At 42.9% G+C, this 20,580-nt stretch overlaps 1 protein-coding gene across 1 annotated transcript in view; it reads right to left on the minus strand.

Moving 5' to 3' along the window:
• Positions 1-20,580, minus strand: part of SNX25 (sorting nexin 25) — a 183,554-nt gene that overhangs the window by 91,248 nt on the left and 71,726 nt on the right. The window contains exon 6 of the mRNA XM_066573454.1: positions 13,082-13,152. Coding sequence (XP_066429551.1) covers positions 13,082-13,152 — 71 coding nt within the window. The remainder of the gene's footprint in view (positions 1-13,081; positions 13,153-20,580) is intronic.

Genomic DNA, 20,580 nt, shown 5'->3' on the forward strand with positions numbered 1-20,580 from the left:
AAGTTTTTAAACAAAAATTCCCAGTTAAAGAATATTTTTACCTTTCCTTATTGCCGAATCCATGAGGCACGTTTAATCCCTGTGTGGGGTTAGCCTGCTGTTCATGAATACGGGGATGCAGAAGATTTCAAGAATCCGCCATGTGGGAACACACTAAGTCACTAAAATAGTTTCACAAGATCCGTGGCTATATTAAAAAGAATGGGGCTGAGCTGCAAGAGCAAAACCCAAGGACGGGTGTGGCACTTATTAAATTGAAAGAGTTCAAAGGCTTTAGTGGAATATACACATATGGGCGGATGAAAGCCACTTGCATGTGACAGTCTTGCGGCATGCAGCAAGTATGCAAAGATACTGCATACTTGCTGTGGGCCACCTATGGCCATGCATTATCCTGGAGTGTATGCATGCGTAATACGCGCCAAGATAGAGCATGCGGCAATCTTTATTGTGCGCGTATTTCGCACAATATGCATGATTGACAACATGGGAGCCTATGGCATATTGGTACAGCTTATTCCACACGCAAAACGCACGCGTGGAATCCACTGTAACAATACATTGGCGTGACGGAGCTCACACAAAAGATTTGCCGTAAATGGCTTCCAGAACTTGTTCTCCGATGTTTCCAGCTATGTACACTTCACTGTTTATACTTCACCATATCGATTATCTCCTTTGTAAGTAATCAAGAAAAACTCGCTCTAGGCAGCAAATGACTTGCTCTTGTATTTAATGAGTAACCTCTCAAAGTCTATTTCACTTATGCTTTCCTATGGCAATTCATTAGCGAGTGACATCTGTTTGCCACTTCTGTGATGTGCCACTTGGAGTCTGATAATGGACAGAAGAAGAGAGTTTATTAAGGGGAATACATTTACATGCTCGGTACGGACGTTAACTCACATCACATGCAGGCACAGATGCCATTGGTAGTACATGACTGATGGAAGGGAGTTTATAGAATGCCCTCAATCTCCTCTGCATATTTTATTGTAGTCACGGTAGGCCCACCTTAACCCCTTCCTGCCAAAGAACAGGTAACCTAAGCCAATATACACCTGGAGAAAGCAGCCCTTCTGTATTTGGTATGGCCAAATCAGTTTTCTATCAATGATAGATATAAGCCTCTGAAATTGCAAGCCATAGCTGAAGCATGCCTGACCGTCAGAATTAGCTAGACCTGTAGTATTACAAGGCAGACGTTCAGATGGAAGTTGCCACATGCACACAGCACTATTCTTTTCAGCCGGCGCGGAGCAGCGGTGCTGCATGCTTGGCCAGCACTCCATTCATCTGATGTCAAGGCAGGGGGAGAAGTGTCCCTGCAGTGACAGGAAAGGGGACAAAGGACTTCCATTCTCAAGATTGGTGGGCATCTCAGCACTGAGGTATCAGCAAGTTATCCCCTATTATGAGGTTTAAAAAAAAATTAAATAAATAAATTCGGGTGCTTTATATACGGACCTTTTAAGGAAAATGTTTATACAGAAGTATTTTATGCAACTTTTATTTTACAGCCAAAGCAAAAAGACCCTGCATTAGAGATGAGCGAGCGTACTCGGATAAGCACTACTCGCTCGAGTAATTGGCTTTATCCGAGTATCGCTGTGCTCGGGGCTAAAGATTCGGGTGCCGCTGCGGCTGACAGGTGAGTCGCAGCGGGGAGCAGGGCAGAGCGGGCGGGAGAGAAGGAGAGAAAGATCTTACCTCCGTTCCTCCCCGCTCTCCCCTGCAGCTCCCCGCTCCGTGCCGGCACCCGAATCTTTAGACCCGAGCACAGCGATACTCGGATAAAGTCAATTACTCGAGCGAGTAGTGCTTATCCGAGTACGCTCGCTCATCTCTACCCTGCATGAAAAACCGTCGTTAAAGAGGAAAATACTATTGAGAACCTGATCGTGTGCATGCTGATAGCGCCGCAAATACACCGAGCTTGGAGCAAAAGGCGCTGCTCTGACCCCTGTGTAGTGGATGGCACCTCATTTTTTTTCCACCCTTCAGTTTGTTCTTCAATATGTGAAAAATGTTATATATAATAAAATATATTGTATATCTTCACACCCTATTACAATGCCAGAAGCAGGCAAACCCCATTTAAATATCAATTTGAGTTCAGAAATATTCAGTGGATCTGAAACAAAGACATCAATATGTGATTGAAGTGTAGACTTTCAGCTTTAATAGGAGGAGTTTAACAAAAATATTCCATTAACTGTTTAGGAATTACAGTCTTTTTGACCTAGGTACACTTACCTAATGCTACACATTTTCCCCAGTCCAGCTGAAGAGGACCTGTCAGCTCACATGTCCACTTTATAAATACTTGCATCGGACCGGACCACCGGAGAACCCCACCCGCCAGTGATTCCGCCTTCTTTGAAAAATAACGTTTCCCTTGCCTGCTCTAGCAGACAAGGTAACAGGCAGCGAGACCCTTCCGGCCAGCCACAAGCCTTCTGTAGCCCCTAGACTGCTAGTACGGTTTAGCTAGTCCTGTTTTGCTTCAGTCACTAGCTGGTGTCAGTGCAGATATAAATGGCTTGTTTTAGATATGCATTGTATACAGTATATTTGGCGCCGTTTGTTTAGTACTGTGTTCAGAACTTAGTGTTATGCATTGTGCACATAGTAATGCAGTGTATGGATATAATAGTTGTGTTTTGTAGGAGACCATTGTCTTATTTTTAACAGATCCCTATTCTTGTGCTGCATTTCTTCTGCGCAGCTCAAATGTTTTATAACAAGTTATCAGATAGCTCTTGTATAAGAGCAGTGACCGCTGTGTGCATTTCACAATCACACATTGCTCTCATTTAGCAATTCTGTGGGATTAACTGATTAAATATTTAGGCAGCGTAAAAGGAAAGCAGTTCTTCACGGAACATCAAGAACTCCTCAATGAAGATTCAAAACCAAAACTGAACATGCATTATTTTTATATAGCTGGAGGGCTGATTGTCTCAGAATCAATTTCTCTGGTATGTTTGACACTAAACATAGCCCATAAAATATCAATTCTGTAGGATCTCTTCTTAGGACTCTACATTGTGCCAATTCTGTTATTCTTCCAGGAAGTCAATAAATTAATTCTGGATGTTACCATTCTGCTTGTCAAAAGGCATTTGTCCTTTGTGGCAAGCTGAGGGTACTTGCCTGCGGATCGGCAACCTCTCGTACCAGAATGGACACCACACGCGTAGAAATGGCTCAGGAGACTTGGAATTTTTAAAAAAATCTAGCGTCTGCTAGTGTTATTCCACAGCACAGCAACGCAAATCTACATAGCATACAGTCCATTAACCAGAGTTCACAACCCCTAGGGTCTCAGTCACTAACCCCACCCGCGGTGTTTGGAGGGTGTCCTCCTTTTTCAGACTACGAGACAGACCCAAAATGGTCGGCACCAGATCTCAGGCTCCCAGTCCTCATGGAGCTCCTCTGACCGCCTATCACTCTGGCTAACAACCGGCCTTCTTCCAGCTCTGCTGAGCTATCACTCCCCCCTGAGTGTAGCAGGAACTGACACTTACATTTAGTTTCTGCCACACCCCCACACCCCCCCCCCCCCCCCGGTGTTAACCCTCTCACAGGTTCCAGGATGCCTGTCTGTAGCCCTCTACAGGCCATCCTGTATAATGCACTCCTATAATCTTACACATTCTGACATAATCTGATACTGCCAACACTAACAGCACAGTATAGACACAGCTTACAAAAGGGAAAGGCAATGCCAAATTGTTGCTTTATTACTACATTTCCAAAAGCAACTACAAGGATTGTCACAATGCTTCAGAATAACATGCATTTTAAACTATGTCGCCTTTTTCAGATCTAAATAATTTTCAAGCATTGGGAAAAAAAAATCTGTAATATCCTCTTTGCCATGATCTATAAGACTGGTATTGCGAATGGCATTGGCTTTCATTAATGTCCTCTGTGTGCAAGTAGCGCAGCTGTAACAGAGCTGCTGATAGAAGCAGCTGGTTGTGTGTTTTGTACAGGAGTAAAAGTATCATCTCCTGATTTCAGTAATGTGGCTGGTGTCCTTTATAAGTAATGTTCCAAATCTCAGTGACCTAATTAGTTTTCCATATCGGTGCTGAACCTTTTCCAGCGCCATGTCCTGCCTCCAGCAGCTGCGCCATGAATTCACAGTGTGACTATTTATCCACAGACACAACACTTGCAGAGAAAATCATAATTAAAAGATGTGGCTGGTGCTTCACCTTGGGCTACAGTAGATTGCTGGACTTGTGTGACCTCAGTACAATTGTATTATCTGCTTGGAGAAAACAGGTATACAGAATGAAATGCTAAACAATAAGCCAGGGTCGCCACTGTCCTATTGTATGGCATTGTGTATATACCCACATTGGAAAATGTATCATTACTGCCGTAACTCAAGTACAGTAAGAAATAAGAGTACGGCAGGCACACATGTATGGATTGCAAACACAACTAATAATGTTGGAGAAACCATACCATGTAAAAGATACCTTTATTATACGTAGTAGGTAAGACTGACGGGCATAATACACTGCAATACAGTCATTTTGCAGTGCATTATAAAAATGGTTGCATATTCAAGTCCCTTAAAGCGACCTTCCCAGTCTTGGAAAAACAGAGGGCCAAACTGCTTCTCTGACTTACCTGATGCACACTATCTATGTTAGTCTAAGACAATAAAGGCTGCTCTGGTCGGCAAGGTTGCTCACATGGATAGCATTGGCTATTCAAAGCAGCGTATGGTTTCTTAGACATATGATGCACAAGTAGTTACAGAAGCAGTTCCTTCATCTTTGTTTGTCCAGGACTGGAGTGTCGATTAAGGCTGAATGCACACAGGCGGAAATTTCGCGGCGAGATTTCATGCAGAATTTCCACCATTGCACGCCGCTATAGGATTGCATTAGTTTATGCAATGCAGACAACTGCGATTTGACCGTGTGAAGATTCGCGCGGTAACTAAATTGCAGCATGTACTATTTCAGTGTGAGCCTTGCACTGCTGCATCATCGCTGACACACCAACTCTGCACTGCGCATGTGTGGCTGTGAGTCAGCCGCAACATCCACAGAGCAGAGCGAAGACACCGGACAGGTAAGCCGCGGGTCACAGGTCGCATCCCACTGCGAGAATTCTCGTAGTCGGAATCTGACCCATCCGTCTGCATTCACCCTTATTGAAACTTGTTTAAAAAAAAAAAAAGTTTAAATAAATGCTGAATTATAAAAATAAAATAAATCTGAAATAGTAGTCATATCCATAACTACCAAAACTAATCTTTATATGTATCTTAATCCATTTAGTGAGCTCAATATAAAAAAACAGAACTCCTGTTTCTGTTTATCGCACCTCCCCCCAAAATGAATAAAAAGTTAACTAAAAAGTTAAATGTACCTTACAATCACCAACACCTAAGGCCTCCTTCACACAGGCGACTTTGTAGCACCCCTTGCGAAGACTTTCAGGGAAAGAGGGGGGCTTGACATATAAGCCTTACCCCAAAAATAAGCCCTAGCTGCAAAAAAAAAAAACAACAAAAAAACCATCACCTAAGAATCGCCGTCAGCTCCGCTGCATCTTCTCCCCGATCCCCGCCACTGGTCTTCAGCATCTCTACTGGCTGGGAATTGGAAAATCCACGCCTCCAGGAAGCACTGTTTCTGATTGGCCAAGTGCTGTGATGCTCAGCCAATCAGCCAGTGCTCGATGAACCAATCACAGAGATTCATTGGTTGTGATTGTTTCGCTGGCTCTAATTGACTGAGTTACAGGCTTGAGCCAATCAGAGGCAGAACTTACTGGAGGCGGGGATTTTCTAATCCCCGGCCAAGAGAGATGCTGAAGACAACTATCGGGAACCGAAAAGATGACCGTCCGGAACCGGACAGCGCTTCATAGGGTGATGTATGTTTTTTTTTTCCCTGCAGCCAGGGCTTAGTTTAGGCTTTGGCAGTAGGATTTCCTACTGTCAAAGTTCCATCTCACTGTACGAAAACCGCGTTTTCATGTGATGCAACAGAGAGGAAGGCTCCATAGGGAAACATGGGCTACAAAACATTGCAAATGTAAAGGAACTCATAGGAAAGCATGGGCTTCACATACATGCGATTTGTAGCATTGTCGCACCACGGGAAAATCGCGTGACTTTGTTGCCCGTGTGAAGGAGGCCTAAAGCTCATCCTGCAAAAAGAAAAGCCCTCACAGGTCAGTCAAGGAAAGAATAAAATTGGTAGGGATCTTTGCAGAGAGATTGTTGGGTACCAAGCAGCTGGACATGACGTGAGCGGTTTATGTTTGTGAGACCCCTTTAACAAAATCAGATTGAACAGCTAAGAACGTCTTTACAACAGCGCCCCCCTCTATAGAGCTACAGTTACTGGCTTGATAAGGAGACCTCTGCTGATATTGTGACAGCACACATGACATCATCGGAAATGGTCGTGCCCTGCAGGATAATGAGGTTGGGATGCTACTGAAAACACAGCTTGTGTCGCTCTCTTCAGCTGTCCTCATGTTTTATCAGGGGAAATCACAAAGACACCAAAAATTAACAGGCACCATTGTACTAAACATGGAACCAAGAGAAGAGGAGAAGCAGACAAAGGAGCAGCTGTGAGCAATAACTCCTTATTGAAAGAGACTCTTAGGGTAGTTTCACATGGGTGATCGCGATATCACTGCAAGAAAACCACAGGAAAATTGTAACTTTGTTCATGAGGTGTCTCAGCGGCAGTGATGCTTTTTAGGATTTTCTTGCAAGAAAGACAATAGGATTTTCTAACGTTAAAAACACATTGCAGGAAAACCGCATGTTCAGGCGTTGCGATACAATAAAACAAAGGCTCCATAGGGAAACATGGACGATAGGGCTTATTCCAACACGCGTATATCGCCCGGCCGATATACGCCTCCTCTCTCTCTGCAGGGGGAGGAGGCAGGCCATGCCGGGCGCAGTGCACTGAGCTCCCGCCCCCTCTCCGCCCCTCACCACTATTTGCAATGGGAGGGGGCAGGGCGGGGGAGAAACTTAGCTCTGCCCCCGTCCCGCCCCTTCAATTGCAAACAGTGGCGAGGTGCGGGAGCTCAGTGCACTGCTCCCGGCCCGCATCCTCCCCCTGCAGAGAGGGACAGCGTATATCGGTCGGGTGTAAAAGGACGGCCGATTTACGCACGTAGGAATAAGCCCATAAAAAGCAAAAACGCAGAAAGCTAGGACATGCTGCGATTTTTAAATCTTGCAGCATCGCATGAGTGAAAACATCGCAAATGTGCAGGAAACAATTGAAAAGCATGGGTTTCATAAATCTGCGTTCACATCGCATGAAAATCGCGTCATTTTATTGCCCGTGTGAAACCAGCCTTTACACCATCTTTTTGCAGACCTCATTAGGCAGTGCATATCATATTGATTACACAAAATACGTCTGCTCTATGTGCAGTAGTATTGGAGAAACTTGCATTTAATTAGTAGCACTCAAATACAGAAATAGTCCTGCATATTTATGAGCTGCAATTAGCCAATCCCACCCTACCCTCCAGCCAATGATTAGCAGCTCTCTCTCTATGCACAGTAATAAGTGGCTAGAGGGTGGGTGGGTGGAGCTAGCCTGCAGCTCATTAATATCCAGGACTACTTTTAGTAGTCCTCTATGCATGTGCTGCTACTGATAAACGGCATAGAGACATACAACAGACATATCAGTGTCATCAGTGAGACTGTCATTATCCTAGGCTGCCCTCAGAGGAGTGCAAAAAGATGTGGACAGAGGCTCTTTAAGGGATTCAGGACATTGATGGAAGTTTGATCCCCCCCGGGCTGTGATATCAGGGGACCCAGGCTCTGTTATCTCTGCCTCCACAGAGCAGCTGTGTATGTGATGGACTAATCTATAACCATGCGCTCTTCGGCTCACAAGAGGTGCCTGAGTATTGTATCCACAAGCCAACATAAAGACAGAAGCCATCAGTTACAGAATAACATTTTACTGGCACTCGCACTGGGAGGGAAATAACCCAAGACCGTTTTCTGGTGGAAAATATTCACAAATGCCATATATTTATGTATAAATTTGTGGTTTTTCAATACTCTCCACTTAAAAGAAAGGGTGTGACTTAGCGGCGGGAGGAGCGCTGCCTCCCACGGACCAACACAGTTATTATAGGCTGATGTAAATTATAACGCACCTCTAAGGGCTCTCATAGCTGGCATAGATTTCCCTTTCTTGTGCATCAAAGGCCAAAATATGTTCACTACTTATTAAGAGCTGTACATCCCTTAAAGTGACCCTCCGGTCCTGGACAAACAAAGAAGGCCACATACTTTCTCGGACTACCTGCTGCACACTGTGTATTACTATGTATCACTACATGCTGATCTGGCTGGCCAGTGCAGCTCACATGGGTGGCATTAGGCAATCAGATCAGCATGTAGTGTCTTATACGAATGATGTATACAAATGCAAGGGGTGCGGCTCGGACCGGAGGGTCATTTTATTAAGTTTGGTACATTTTACTCGAATGTACTTTTGGAATAAGATCTTTGTAAGAAATGCTGGTCTCAAAATTTCCTTCACTGTGGTTTTCTCAATAGAAAATACAGTGACCAGGATTACAAAAAGAGCTAAAGTGGGTGACCTACACCCTTCTGTCACTGCAGGCGCGTGGACAATACATCCCATACAAAGCATGCAAACTATTTTTTTTTGTCCGCCTGTCCACAGGTGTAGCAGCGGATTTTCGCCGCAGGAGAACACTAAAGTCACCGCGATTTTCCACGATAAACCTATCAATAATTATAGGTTCATCTTGGAAATTCGGGCCAAATCACGGCATGCCACGATTCTTCGCTTGTGTACACCAAGCTGCGCTTTTCATAGTTATCCTATGGAAAGCATTCATTGCATTACCCGCGTGCGGATTATCGCAATGATACATTGCCTATGGACAGGAGGCCTTAAGCGTATATTGATTAGTAAATCTTCCTAATCTTCTATATTTAGTTATAGCAACCAGTGAGGGAATCCAGAGGAATACGTAAATCATTCGTCCAGGCCATCACACAGGGCCTGCATTGATCACTTAGCCAGTGTGGCCTCCACAGATTGGGCTTTCCATGCCAGGCACCGCATCATTGTGAAGACAAGAAATATAAAACATGACGAACATCCAAAGAGCGGGAAGAGAAGAGTTTTCTAACTAGGATTTCATAGACAAAGGTTAGCTTCATTTACTGCAAGAGCAGAGCGTTGCCTACACTAGTCAATAGTGCCTCGCCAACTTTGGACCTCCTAACAAATACTGCACTGTTGTACATGTGTGCCTAAATTATTCATCAGCAGTAAACCTGTTGATGAATTATAAATTATGGTCATTCTGGTATTCTGGCACAGGAAGGCTTCATGGGTTTCCTGCGGATGCTCCTGCCTAAAATCATGACTGAGTGCTGAATGTGCCCCCCCATCACCAAATTTGAAGGGACTGTACACTACGTCTGCCATATGATTTCTCAGTCAATGAGCTCTAGATTAATCACCGCTCTTTGGTACAATGTCCTCCTGGACATAGTGGAGATTCCTGCTCTCAGTGTAATGCATTTCATTTCTTTTTTATTACTGCACTTTAATTCTTACCTTTTTTGTATTTCTTATCTTTTCTTACTTCTTACTGTGAGTTAATGCTTTGTGAACTTTGAAAAGAACATTTTTTTTCTCATCGCACACATGAAAAATAGATCAGATGGAACTACTTTAGTAGAATAAGTCTGTTTTTACTTCAATAACTTTTGTGCCTCTTCAGAGCTGCCATTCCTGTCACTATGAAAACTCTTTCCCCGGCCTCTGCACTGCCTCCTAATGTTATTTACTCAGTATAAGGATTCTTTACTGTGATAGGTGTCACACAGCAACATTGTGTCTGCTGCAACGACCCCTGTAAGGCTGGGTTCACACAGGGCGGAATTGGACTTTCCGCACAGAAATCCCACCGGCAATCCTAAGCCCGAGCCTAACCAGCAAAGTGGACGGGATGTGTAAAAATCTTGTCCACATGCTGCGGAGAAGCAGTCGTAGCCAAGCCAGGCTGAAATTGACAGGCCGCACGGAATTCAAAGCCACAGCATGTCAACTGTATCGTCTTTTCCGCGGCGGCCTCTCTCCTCTCTATGGGTAAAGATGGCTGCAGCGGAATACAGGTGATAAAGCCGCTTCAAAACCCATGCCGAACGGCACGCGTGTTGAAGCTGCATTTCTGCCGCGGAAATCTTGTATTTCTGTGTGAACCAGCTGCAGTCATACCGCAAACTTTCCAAGGGATTTCCGTCCCGTGTGACCGCAGCCTAAGGGTTCTTTTTACAAGGAGTAATTCATTGTTGGTACGAGCACACAAATAATTTAATTTTTTTCGTCACATCTCATTCAGTCCATCATTGGTCTGTCAGGGGAGTCTGGAATGCCTGGGAATGGTTTGTGAACAACCTAATAATCCCCTTTTACTAGCGTTGACTGGCAAATGACGACCAATGTTTATGCCTGCATAAAACAAACAACGAATCATAAGCTATCTCATTCATCGTTCAGTCATTGGCCATGCTTACACTGAACGACTATCATTAATTTTCGCAAGATTCAAGGATTATTTGAACAATAATTTTATGTAAAAAGTCCCTAATTGAATATGGATTCCTAATGCGTACTCCCTGAAGACTTTACACAGCATACAGCAAAGAGAAAGACATTAGAATCAATTCCCTCCCATGGAATATGTGCTTTACTACATTTGGGTTCTCTGCTAATGATTTTAGACTAAACACTCATGTACACACAAAGATGATCGCTCAAAATTCATTCAAAAGATAGGATGATTGACAGTTTTAGTGATCGTTTTACATAAGCTGCTAATGGGCACTAATGCCCATTAGCAGCTTATTACCTTCATTTGCATCTAAACGAGCCTCCGGAGCTGTATGTAGAGAACAGCAGATGGTCTGTTATCTGCAAACACCTTTGTTCTGCCAAGGGACTGCAAGCTGAATACAATGTTATCTGCGCTCCCATGGAGAATCACAGCGTGTGGTCCCTGCTATCAGCTTCCTGGCCAATCAATGGATTTCACACTCACCGAAAAATCATTGTTCGCCCGAAAAGTAAGCAATGGTGGTATGTACACGCAACGATTATCGCTCAAAGGACATTGTTAAGCGAATTTTGAGTTCTAATCGTTGCGTGTAAATAGGCCTTAAGGGCCTTTTACACACAACAATTATCACTCAGTTGATTGTTACTTTTTTCATGAACCAACAATCATTGTTCAGTGTAAACACGGCCAAGGACTGAATGATAATTTGTTCGCTTATTGTTCATTTTATGTAGGCATAAAAACCTGACGCTAATCAGCCCATGTAAACAGGCAGTTGTTCATCTATGAACTGCATGTTTACTCTGAATGGAGACAGGCAGCCCAATTCAGTGAGCAATTATGGTTCCTGTGTGAAAGAGATCCCCGAGCACTTAAGTGCCTGACAGTCATCCTATGGAAAAAGACCCTTCACTTCTCCATCATCTCAATCTCCCACTTCCAACACTTTTCTCAAGCTGCACAGGTTCTTTGCAATGTGCTAGCCCAGAAAAACAGATTAATGTCCAATATTCAGCAATTGTAAGTGAGCTTTTATAGACACACCTCATTAGAGAGGCTCATCACATTCACATTACCTCTTCTCTTAATCACATTAACTCTTCTCAGTTTACAACACTTTTACATTACTACTTAAAACCTAATCCCTTCCCACAACAGTATACCCCACAATCCATACCCTCAAAGACACCCAAATATGTGCTCACACAGATACTGGCTGGTGACCGTTTCATACATCATTATGTATGCTACCCTTATAATATAAAAGATTCCTGGACCATTGCACAGAAAACACACTTTTGTCTCTATTTCCTTATATATTGTAAGCTCTTAGGCTGGGTTCACACTGGGCGAATTCTGGGCGGAGATCTCGTGGTTTGACCGCAGCGAAAAACCGCAAGATTTCTACCGGGAATCCGCTACTTCAAAACCCGTGGCACTTAGCCGCGGGTTTTCAAGCGGCCTGGCCGCACGCTCTTCCGCTGCGGCCGGCAATCCCATAGAGGAGAGCGCGGCCGCAGCGGAAAAAGAAAAAAAATGAACATGCTGCTGCCGGCAAATCCACGCCACAGCACCGGCTGTGCCGCGGCGGATTCGCCGTCACATGTGGATGAGATTTCTGAGAAATCTCGTCCATATGGCTGGCTAATCCCGGGATTAGCTGCCGCAAGCGAATTTGCCGTGGCGAAATTCCGGACGGAATTTCCGCGGCAAATCCACCTAGTATGAACCCAGCCTTAAGAGTAGGGATCTCACTCCAATTGTTCAAATTGCTGATTAACCTAATACTGTATGTTCGGTTTGATTTTGTCAGTACATGTACCCTCTGATTCGTCAGATGCTGTGGAATATGTAGGCGCTATATAAATATTGTTATTCAACTTCTCATGTTAAAAGGGGAACGGGTCATCAACTATAAGCACCATAGTTTAGGTGATGTGGAGTCCAGGAAGCCTCTTTTCATATTCACCTAGTTCCTGCAGTGTCCCCCAGCAAAATCAGTGGACACACAGGCAGCTTGACTTTTAGAAGACTGTCCACGCGCTCCTCCCATAGAGGTGAATGGGAAAGGAGATGCACTCACTCCTTAAGACTCAAGCTTGCTGTGTGCAGGGGACACCGCAGGAATGGGGTACCAAATGAGTGTAAAAACAAAACAAAACAAAACAAAACAAAAAAAAAACTCTCCTTGGATTCCAACTTCATTTCTGATTCTTATAGTTCAGGACAGGTTGCATTAAAATTTTACTTCCACGGCATAAGATGGGGATGGTCCTGATGACTAATGAGAAGAGGTTCAGCTAATGATGAACGAAATCAAATCATGGATACATGCACGAGGCTCTCAACCATTATTATGGATTAGGCTCTAGTACACATTAGCCGTGAGCTCAGCATGTGGTTTGAAGCATTTCCAATTTAAAAAAAAATAAACTCTTACCTTTTTGTCTTTTCAACTGTGGGAAACTTCCTATAGTAGTGGCCTGGATTATTTCTACAACAATTTGATACCTTTGGGGGACAAAAAAAAAGTGGGGATTATATATACAGATCAGTGTGAGTATTCTGAGAACAGTAACAAAATGTCCATTATCTGTTATGGGGCAGACGTTTGCCTCATGTAGCCAACAAAAACTTGTTTGTCAGGATAAAATTTACAAGTGGTTGTGTAATAGATGGGAAATTAGTAAAGTTGGCGCAAATGTAAAAACTTGAAAAGTCAAAGGGGACTCAGCAGCAGCAATCCTACTTGGTTCCATTTCTTTTGTAAACGGGGCATTACATCCTTTAGCAAGTTCACACGGAGCAAAATTGCCGCAGCATTTACAGTAGCAGCAAAGTGGATGAGATTTTTAAAATCTCGTCCACAAGCTGTGGAAGCAACCCGCATAAAACCCATGCGGAAATTGGCTTGCAGCGCACTTACAATTCCGCAGGATGTCAAATTTATCGCTGTCTCCACTGTGGTATTGACCTCCTCTCAATGAGGGGGTGAATATTGCACAAGAATTCGCAATGTAACCTGCGCCAAATGGGGTTTGGGGCAGGCTTTCGCGGCTGATCTGCAGCAGAATGCCCGCTGCAGACATTCCCCTGGAAATCAGCCCCGTGTGGACCCAGCCTTATACAGAACAGTTGTCTCCACTGTCCCTTTTTCCCCAAAAACACCATTTTATTCATTGACCGTGCAGCGTCAAACACCGACATGATAATTTACTAGTATCTGGCTCTGAAACTAACAGCACTGATTGCGGGTGGTGGGAGGGTGCTAGAAGAGAAGAAGAAAAAACCCTGGAATCAGTCAAGAGACAGCTGTTAGGGTCCTTTTAGATGGGATGATTGTTGGGCGCTTGAGCGGCTGGCCGATGGTTGTCCCAGCAATTACTGCTCCTGTGCTTTCACACAGCAGCGCTAACTGATCAGTAAATAGAGGCGGAGAGAACGCTTCCAGCCACCCTCCTCCATTCACAGTAAATAGGCCGTCATTTAGAGATGAATGATTGCCCGTTTACACTGGCCGATCGTTTTTTTTATTTTCATGCCTGCAGCAACTGTAAGATGAGCAATAAGTTAACGAATTATCATTTTGTCAGTCGCTGGCAAAGTTTACACGGAACGATTACCGGCCTGTTTTTCAGAATCTAGCAGTATAAAACGGCCCTTAGGGTGTGTAGCCAGTTGTGAGAGGACGTGATGGCTTCTTCTTTAACGGCCTACCATCTCTATTCTTTATTGGGACTAATTCATGAGCATTTTCAACAAGTACTGCTACGGAATTTCTCGTGGTGTGGTGGGTGCAATTATACTTCATGGTGTGATGGGTGCAAATGTATGATCTCTTCTGATTTGTCCTAGGTATTTGGGAAATATTCTATTGCTATTTCTGAAATTTCATATGATCACCATTTTCTACAATGACAGGCCTCTGTAGAAAAATAACTACAATATACAAGATAAGCATTTCATCTAGTTTCGCCTTTTAGGTCCCTTACTACTATTTGGTTACCGAATCCATAGTTAGGTCTCTCAAACTACAGAGCAAAGACATTACCTCCATGTAAGTGCAATTAGTTGTAAGTCAAATTTGTAAGGAGTCTTCTCATCTGGTATTTTGTCAATGCACCCTACAAAAACGTTACCAATGTGATCTTCTCACATGTATGACATATTAAAAGATTGTTGTGACTGGATTTTTCACTTAACCCCTTTCCGACTGCATTAGAAATCTAGGTCAAGAAAGGTATATGAAGTCGGCATGGAAGTTCCATACCCACTTGATTCCAGCTGTATTTGACAGCTGACAGACAATGGCAACTGCCAAAATCACAGCGAGCTCTAATAATCGTGGTTAGCTATTTTGATCGCACGTTTAAAAACAGTCAGCCAGAGGGGAGCACTCTCCAGAGCCCCTTCCTGGTGAAAGATATGTATGCCTATCAAGCCCTACCTGTGGCACACTTTAATATACAACATAAAAAATAACCATATACAGCAATACTAAAGTACTGCAGTTTAACATACAGGCAACCAAATGATCACAAGTTTAAGCCCCTGTGGGCACTAAATAATATTTCTCTACTAAAAACTTTGTCATACGTTTTTAAGAGTTCAAAAACTGCCCTTTCCCCATAAAAACCTAAAACAATGAAAAACACGACACATGTATGGTATTACTGTGTATGTAAACGTCTGAACTATTAAAATATCATAATATTTATCATGTACAATGAAAATTCTAAGAAAAAAATATATAAAACTGAATCCCAGAATCGCAGGGTTTTTTTTGTTACCCTAGCTCCACCCCCCCCCCCAAAAAAACAAATAAAAAGTGATCAAAAAGGAGTAGTATGTATCCCAAATTGATAATGAAAACTACAGCTTTCACTACAAAAAGCAAGCACTCAAAAAACCCAATTGATGAAAAATTTAAATAAATAAATAACAAAAAAACCCATCAAGAATATGGGGATGGAAAAGCAATTTTAGTTTAAAAAATTTACTTGTTAAAACTTGTAATACAAAAAAAAAAATATATATAAAATTTTGTATGATTGTAATCATTCCGACCCACAAAACAAAGGCGATGTCGTTTTTAATGCACCCCGAACACAGGAAAAACCAAAAATCCGCCCCCAAAACTGTGTGTTTCCTTAAGGGCTAGCACAGCAGAACAGCCGCTTGTAGACCAGTGATTTATTACAGATAATGGACGTGTCAACTCATACTTTAAAGAGATAATTTCAGCTGTCAGTAGCACTCAGCGGCTCTGGATTTGGCACAGGCCGCTATTTTTACATCAAATTAACAATAAGTCGCCAAGCAACAAAATCATGTTCTACCAGTGAGCATCAACACGTAATCATGTAGATGGAAGCTCTACGGCAGCGCTGCTCGTCTTACTAGCAAAGATAGAAAAATCCATCATCACGACCGCTTTGCCAGTAATGCCAGTTTCACGTGGCTTGGAACAACTGCATTTTAGGGTCTTTATAACGGCTGCAATAGCTGAACCCCACCGTTCTGCCCAACCAAACTTTGATCAATATATCAAAGTAAAATCGGCTTGTGTGATCCCTGTTCTAATCTGATCAGTATTCTACCTTGTGGAAGGAAACCATGTAAACGACTGCACTGTGACAGTCACTTTACATATGGTATTAGGGGGGGAATATATTCAGCCCGGGGGTCCTTTCTTCAATAGGATCTCGCTAGTGGTATATAAGTAATAGTGCAGCTCGTCATAGCGACAGATCGGAGTGTCTATGATTGTACCAACAGCTGTAATAGACGTCAGCACATTCTACATACATGGAGCAGACAGACACAGGTAGTGACGTCGCTCAGTTCAAGGTGCTTTTACATGGAGCAATTTTCGTATATCAAAAAAAAAATTAATTAAAATCGCTGCATTGTTTGAATTTAAACAATAACCGTTCAGTGTAAACACGGCCAACGACTGAATGCTGAATTTGCTTATCAATCATTCTATGCTAGCATAAACATAAGTGTTGGCTGATTTGGTTTAAACAGCGATCTTTAGGTCGTTCTCATTCACGGTTCCCCGGAACTGAATGATTGTAGTGTTTAAAAAAAAATAATAATTTTTTGGTGTTTCAACTGACTGCCCAAGCGAACAAGCAAATAGCGTCATGGGTTGTTCGCTCATTTGTATGGGCAAACGATTTCTCACTGTATGTAAAAGTACCCCAAATCTACTTGCCCACTCCATTCTAAAGCAACTGGCCAGAAAAGGAGCTGCAGGGGAATTACAGGCTGCCATTTCATACTTAGTTATTCCCCACTTTACTGTTCGGCCCTGATAAGTGAAAACATAAGTGAGAGACGGTGTACTTTTGTTTTCCCCTAATTGTACATGTAACAGTAAGTATTAATAAACCACAAGTAGGTTTCGGTAGAGGTGACCCTATATAAGGCTCTGGTCATTTTTCTGTTTTTTTTCAGTTATGTAAAAGAAGACAAGCTCCGAAGTAGATCCCTGCAGGACTCCATACAGACATTGTGTATACAGCTGTCTCATGCTTGTGGCTTAAAGCTAACCATACTCATTAGGCACATGTTGGGTGAACCTGCTGATTGCAGCAAGAACGACCGACTGTTTGGGGGTCTTCCAACTTTCCGCTCACAGCACAGTTCCGAGGAAAGCAGGATTGGCCATGTTTCCATCTCACTATCACCGTGGCACTTAAGTCCTTTAAACGCAAAAGGAACTAGTCACCGAAAGGACCACAAAGCCTAAAATTTAACTTTTATTGATTAAATTTAAAAAGGCGTAAGTTACGTATATCTTCAATGTGACCGTAGTCACACACTAAATAAAAATTATTCACAAAGGATCACCGAGGCGAATAGTTTCCGCTCTTTTATCCCAAATTGAGGATGCGGATGTATATCTATTTCCACCTCTAGCCTATAACCAGCTGGATGTAGATATGTCGCTTATATCCCTCTAGCATTTGACCATTACTACGAACTCTCTGCCTGAGGACGGAGTGATGGCAAAATCCACAGAGGAGCTTAAAAGAGGACTTGGTGTCTTTCTTGAGAGGAAGGATATTATAGGCTATAAATCTTAGGTTAATTGTTAACCCGGGTGTACAGGCAGGTAGGAACTATTAGGGGTTGATCCAGGGAACAGTCTGATTGCCATTAGGGAGTCGGGAAGGAATTTTTTACCCAAAAGGGCTAATTGGCTTCTGGTCTTGGTTTTTTTTTGCCTTCCTCTGGATCAACAAAACAGGAGGCTAAACAGGCTGAACTAGATGGACAATGTCTTCATTCAGCCTTACGAACTATGTTACTATTACATTACCCTTATATGGCAATCAGGGATTTGCTATTCTATGACATACGAAGATTAATTATTAGATATGCCACCCACTCTTCATCAATTTGTTGATTCCTATCTGTGGCTAGACTGCTGATCTGAAATGATTCTCTGCTCATTTCATGACGGACAGCTGACAGAGCTGGTCCACATTATTTCTTGCGCTCCATCCTGAGGAAATAGCCGATATACTCGGCTGTAGAAACGCGTCGATGCGGTTGGGGAGTTCAGTAACCAAGATCTGATCTTACCCACAAAACACAGTGATGGCATTAAACTAACAACATAGTATAATATGCCAGGCAGAGATAGGGATACAGAAATCCTATGGGGCTGATCCAGACAGAAAGTGAAATGAAATAAAATATCAGAGCGCAACCTACAGCTAGGAGTCGCTTATACTGTGATATCACCTATCACCAGCCCTGTTAGTAATCACGCAGGGTGTGGATAAATGCACTACTCTCCCTATTCAACATTCCATATATGCAAAGGAGAGAGGGTGTGAGAATTAAATCATCACATCGCTAGCCCAATTTAAGTTCTCGGTGGATCAAGCACATATACAGAATGGGCTTCAAAAGTATATACCTGTAGCACTTGTGGTGATTTAATACATGGTGCAAGAACAGACATGGCAGAAATTGCACTATATGTTGTTTAAGTATATGTGATGATCAGAGTGTCACACAGCAATCAAGTGTAGTCAAGGCATATTACCAACTGTCTGTGGACCTTGAATGCCGAAACTGGACACACTGAATGCTATCTACATGACATAATAGAACAATAACAAAAGTGATCACAGTGATACGTAAACTATACACGTGATCACAGGCTATCATTATATGCAGTCTAGCCACAGATAGGAATCAACAAATTGATGAAGAGTGTGTGGCATATCTAATAATTAATCTTCGTATGTCATAGAATAGCAAATCCCTGATTGCCATATAAGGGTAATGTAATGGTCAAATGATAGAGGGATATAAGCGACATATCTACATCCAGCTGGTTATAGGGTAGGAGAAACCGAAGACGAAAAAAAAGTCAGTTTTCTTACGGATTAAACTTCTTTTCCCCAATCAGATAGCTATTGTCAAGGCTTTCCTTCCAGCAGAGAGATGTCAACATTAAAGTAGTTCTCACACAAATAAAAATCACTGAAGTACTACAGCATTAGCATAACTTACATTACACATTTAAGTATAAAATGGCCAAACCCTTACTTTTTTTAAGCAACAGTGCCCCCCCCCCCCCCCCCCCATGCAATCCAGGTACTGGGTTGAACATGCAAAATGTGGGTCTACACGTCAACCAACATGCTGCTGCTCATTCCATATGTGAACATCACTAGATTCCCACAGTGCCCTTGTACTCCTCCACATCGCTGTCCGTGCACTCTCCCCAACTCCACACTTCATAGGAGACTCCACCAGACAGCTGGCAATGGAAAAAGTGCAAGTGCAGAGGAAGAGAAACTCTAAACCGAAATCTGGAACTACCAGTTTTGCGCTAGCGCAGAGAAGACGGTGGTCAGAGAGTCCAGCAGGGGAGAGAAAAAAAAAAGAGGGGAGATAAAACACCGCACAAGCGTGGCCTCCTAATAAAAGTGCCATGGGTAGAAGTTAGCAGTGATATGGAGTTTATACTCAGAACATAGATATGGCGCAACAGTAATAAAACAAATGTTTGAACAGAGCATTGCACACTATTCATTGTAATGATAGTAAATAACACTTTATGATGCTCTGATGACGGAGTTATATTTACATTAGCGGGAAATCCCCTTTAAAAGAGAACCTGTCATGACCCTTGAGCCCCATAAACTACATTATGGGGCTCTATTGTGATGGAACAAGAAGCAGCATTTCATATTCATGGGGTTCCCTGTTCCCACAAAGTTGGCATGCGGACGCAGTGTGGCACTCTTCAGCCTGCTCTGTGCAAATGCTCTTTAATTCATTTCTATGGGAGAGTGTGTGCATACAACCAGCTGCAATGGGTCCAGCTGTGTGCATGTGCCAAGCTCGCGGGGACGCAGCGCTGGAACAGGGGACCCGGTGAGTATGAGAGGCAGCTCCCTGGGCTACTAGTTCCATCAACTTTGAGGCTCATAACAGTTTATGGGGCTCAAAAGTGTTGACCGTTTCCCTTTAAATACAGGTCGAGACATATGTGAGTGTTGATTAAAGTGATCAGCCAGGATTAGAAATTGTGGCTGCTCTCTGCAAAAAAGCAGCACACCACCAGGTCCAGAGCTCCTGTGTGGTAGTTGAGCACCAGTCACTTCAATAAAGCTGATCTGCAATGCTTTACACCATCCATGAACAGACAAAATACTAGAGGTGATCAAGTACAATGAGGCAGTGCAATAACTGCATTACGCATTATTGCAGTGGAGTTTGGACCTAATGGGATAGGTTTATATCACATTCATATGGTCCTAAATATTGTCCTAAATCAAATGTAAACTACAAGGGAAAGAAAAATTGCTCTGTGGTCCAACTTTTTTTTAATTTTATTTCCTTAAAGGCATATTACGTATGTCTGTATATTCATTTATGTAGGTTTAACATAACATACCTGGTGTG

The sequence above is a fragment of the Eleutherodactylus coqui genome, chromosome 7 (assembly GCF_035609145.1).
Source record: "Eleutherodactylus coqui strain aEleCoq1 chromosome 7, aEleCoq1.hap1, whole genome shotgun sequence".
In the NCBI taxonomy this organism is placed as follows: Eukaryota; Metazoa; Chordata; class Amphibia; order Anura; family Eleutherodactylidae; genus Eleutherodactylus; species Eleutherodactylus coqui.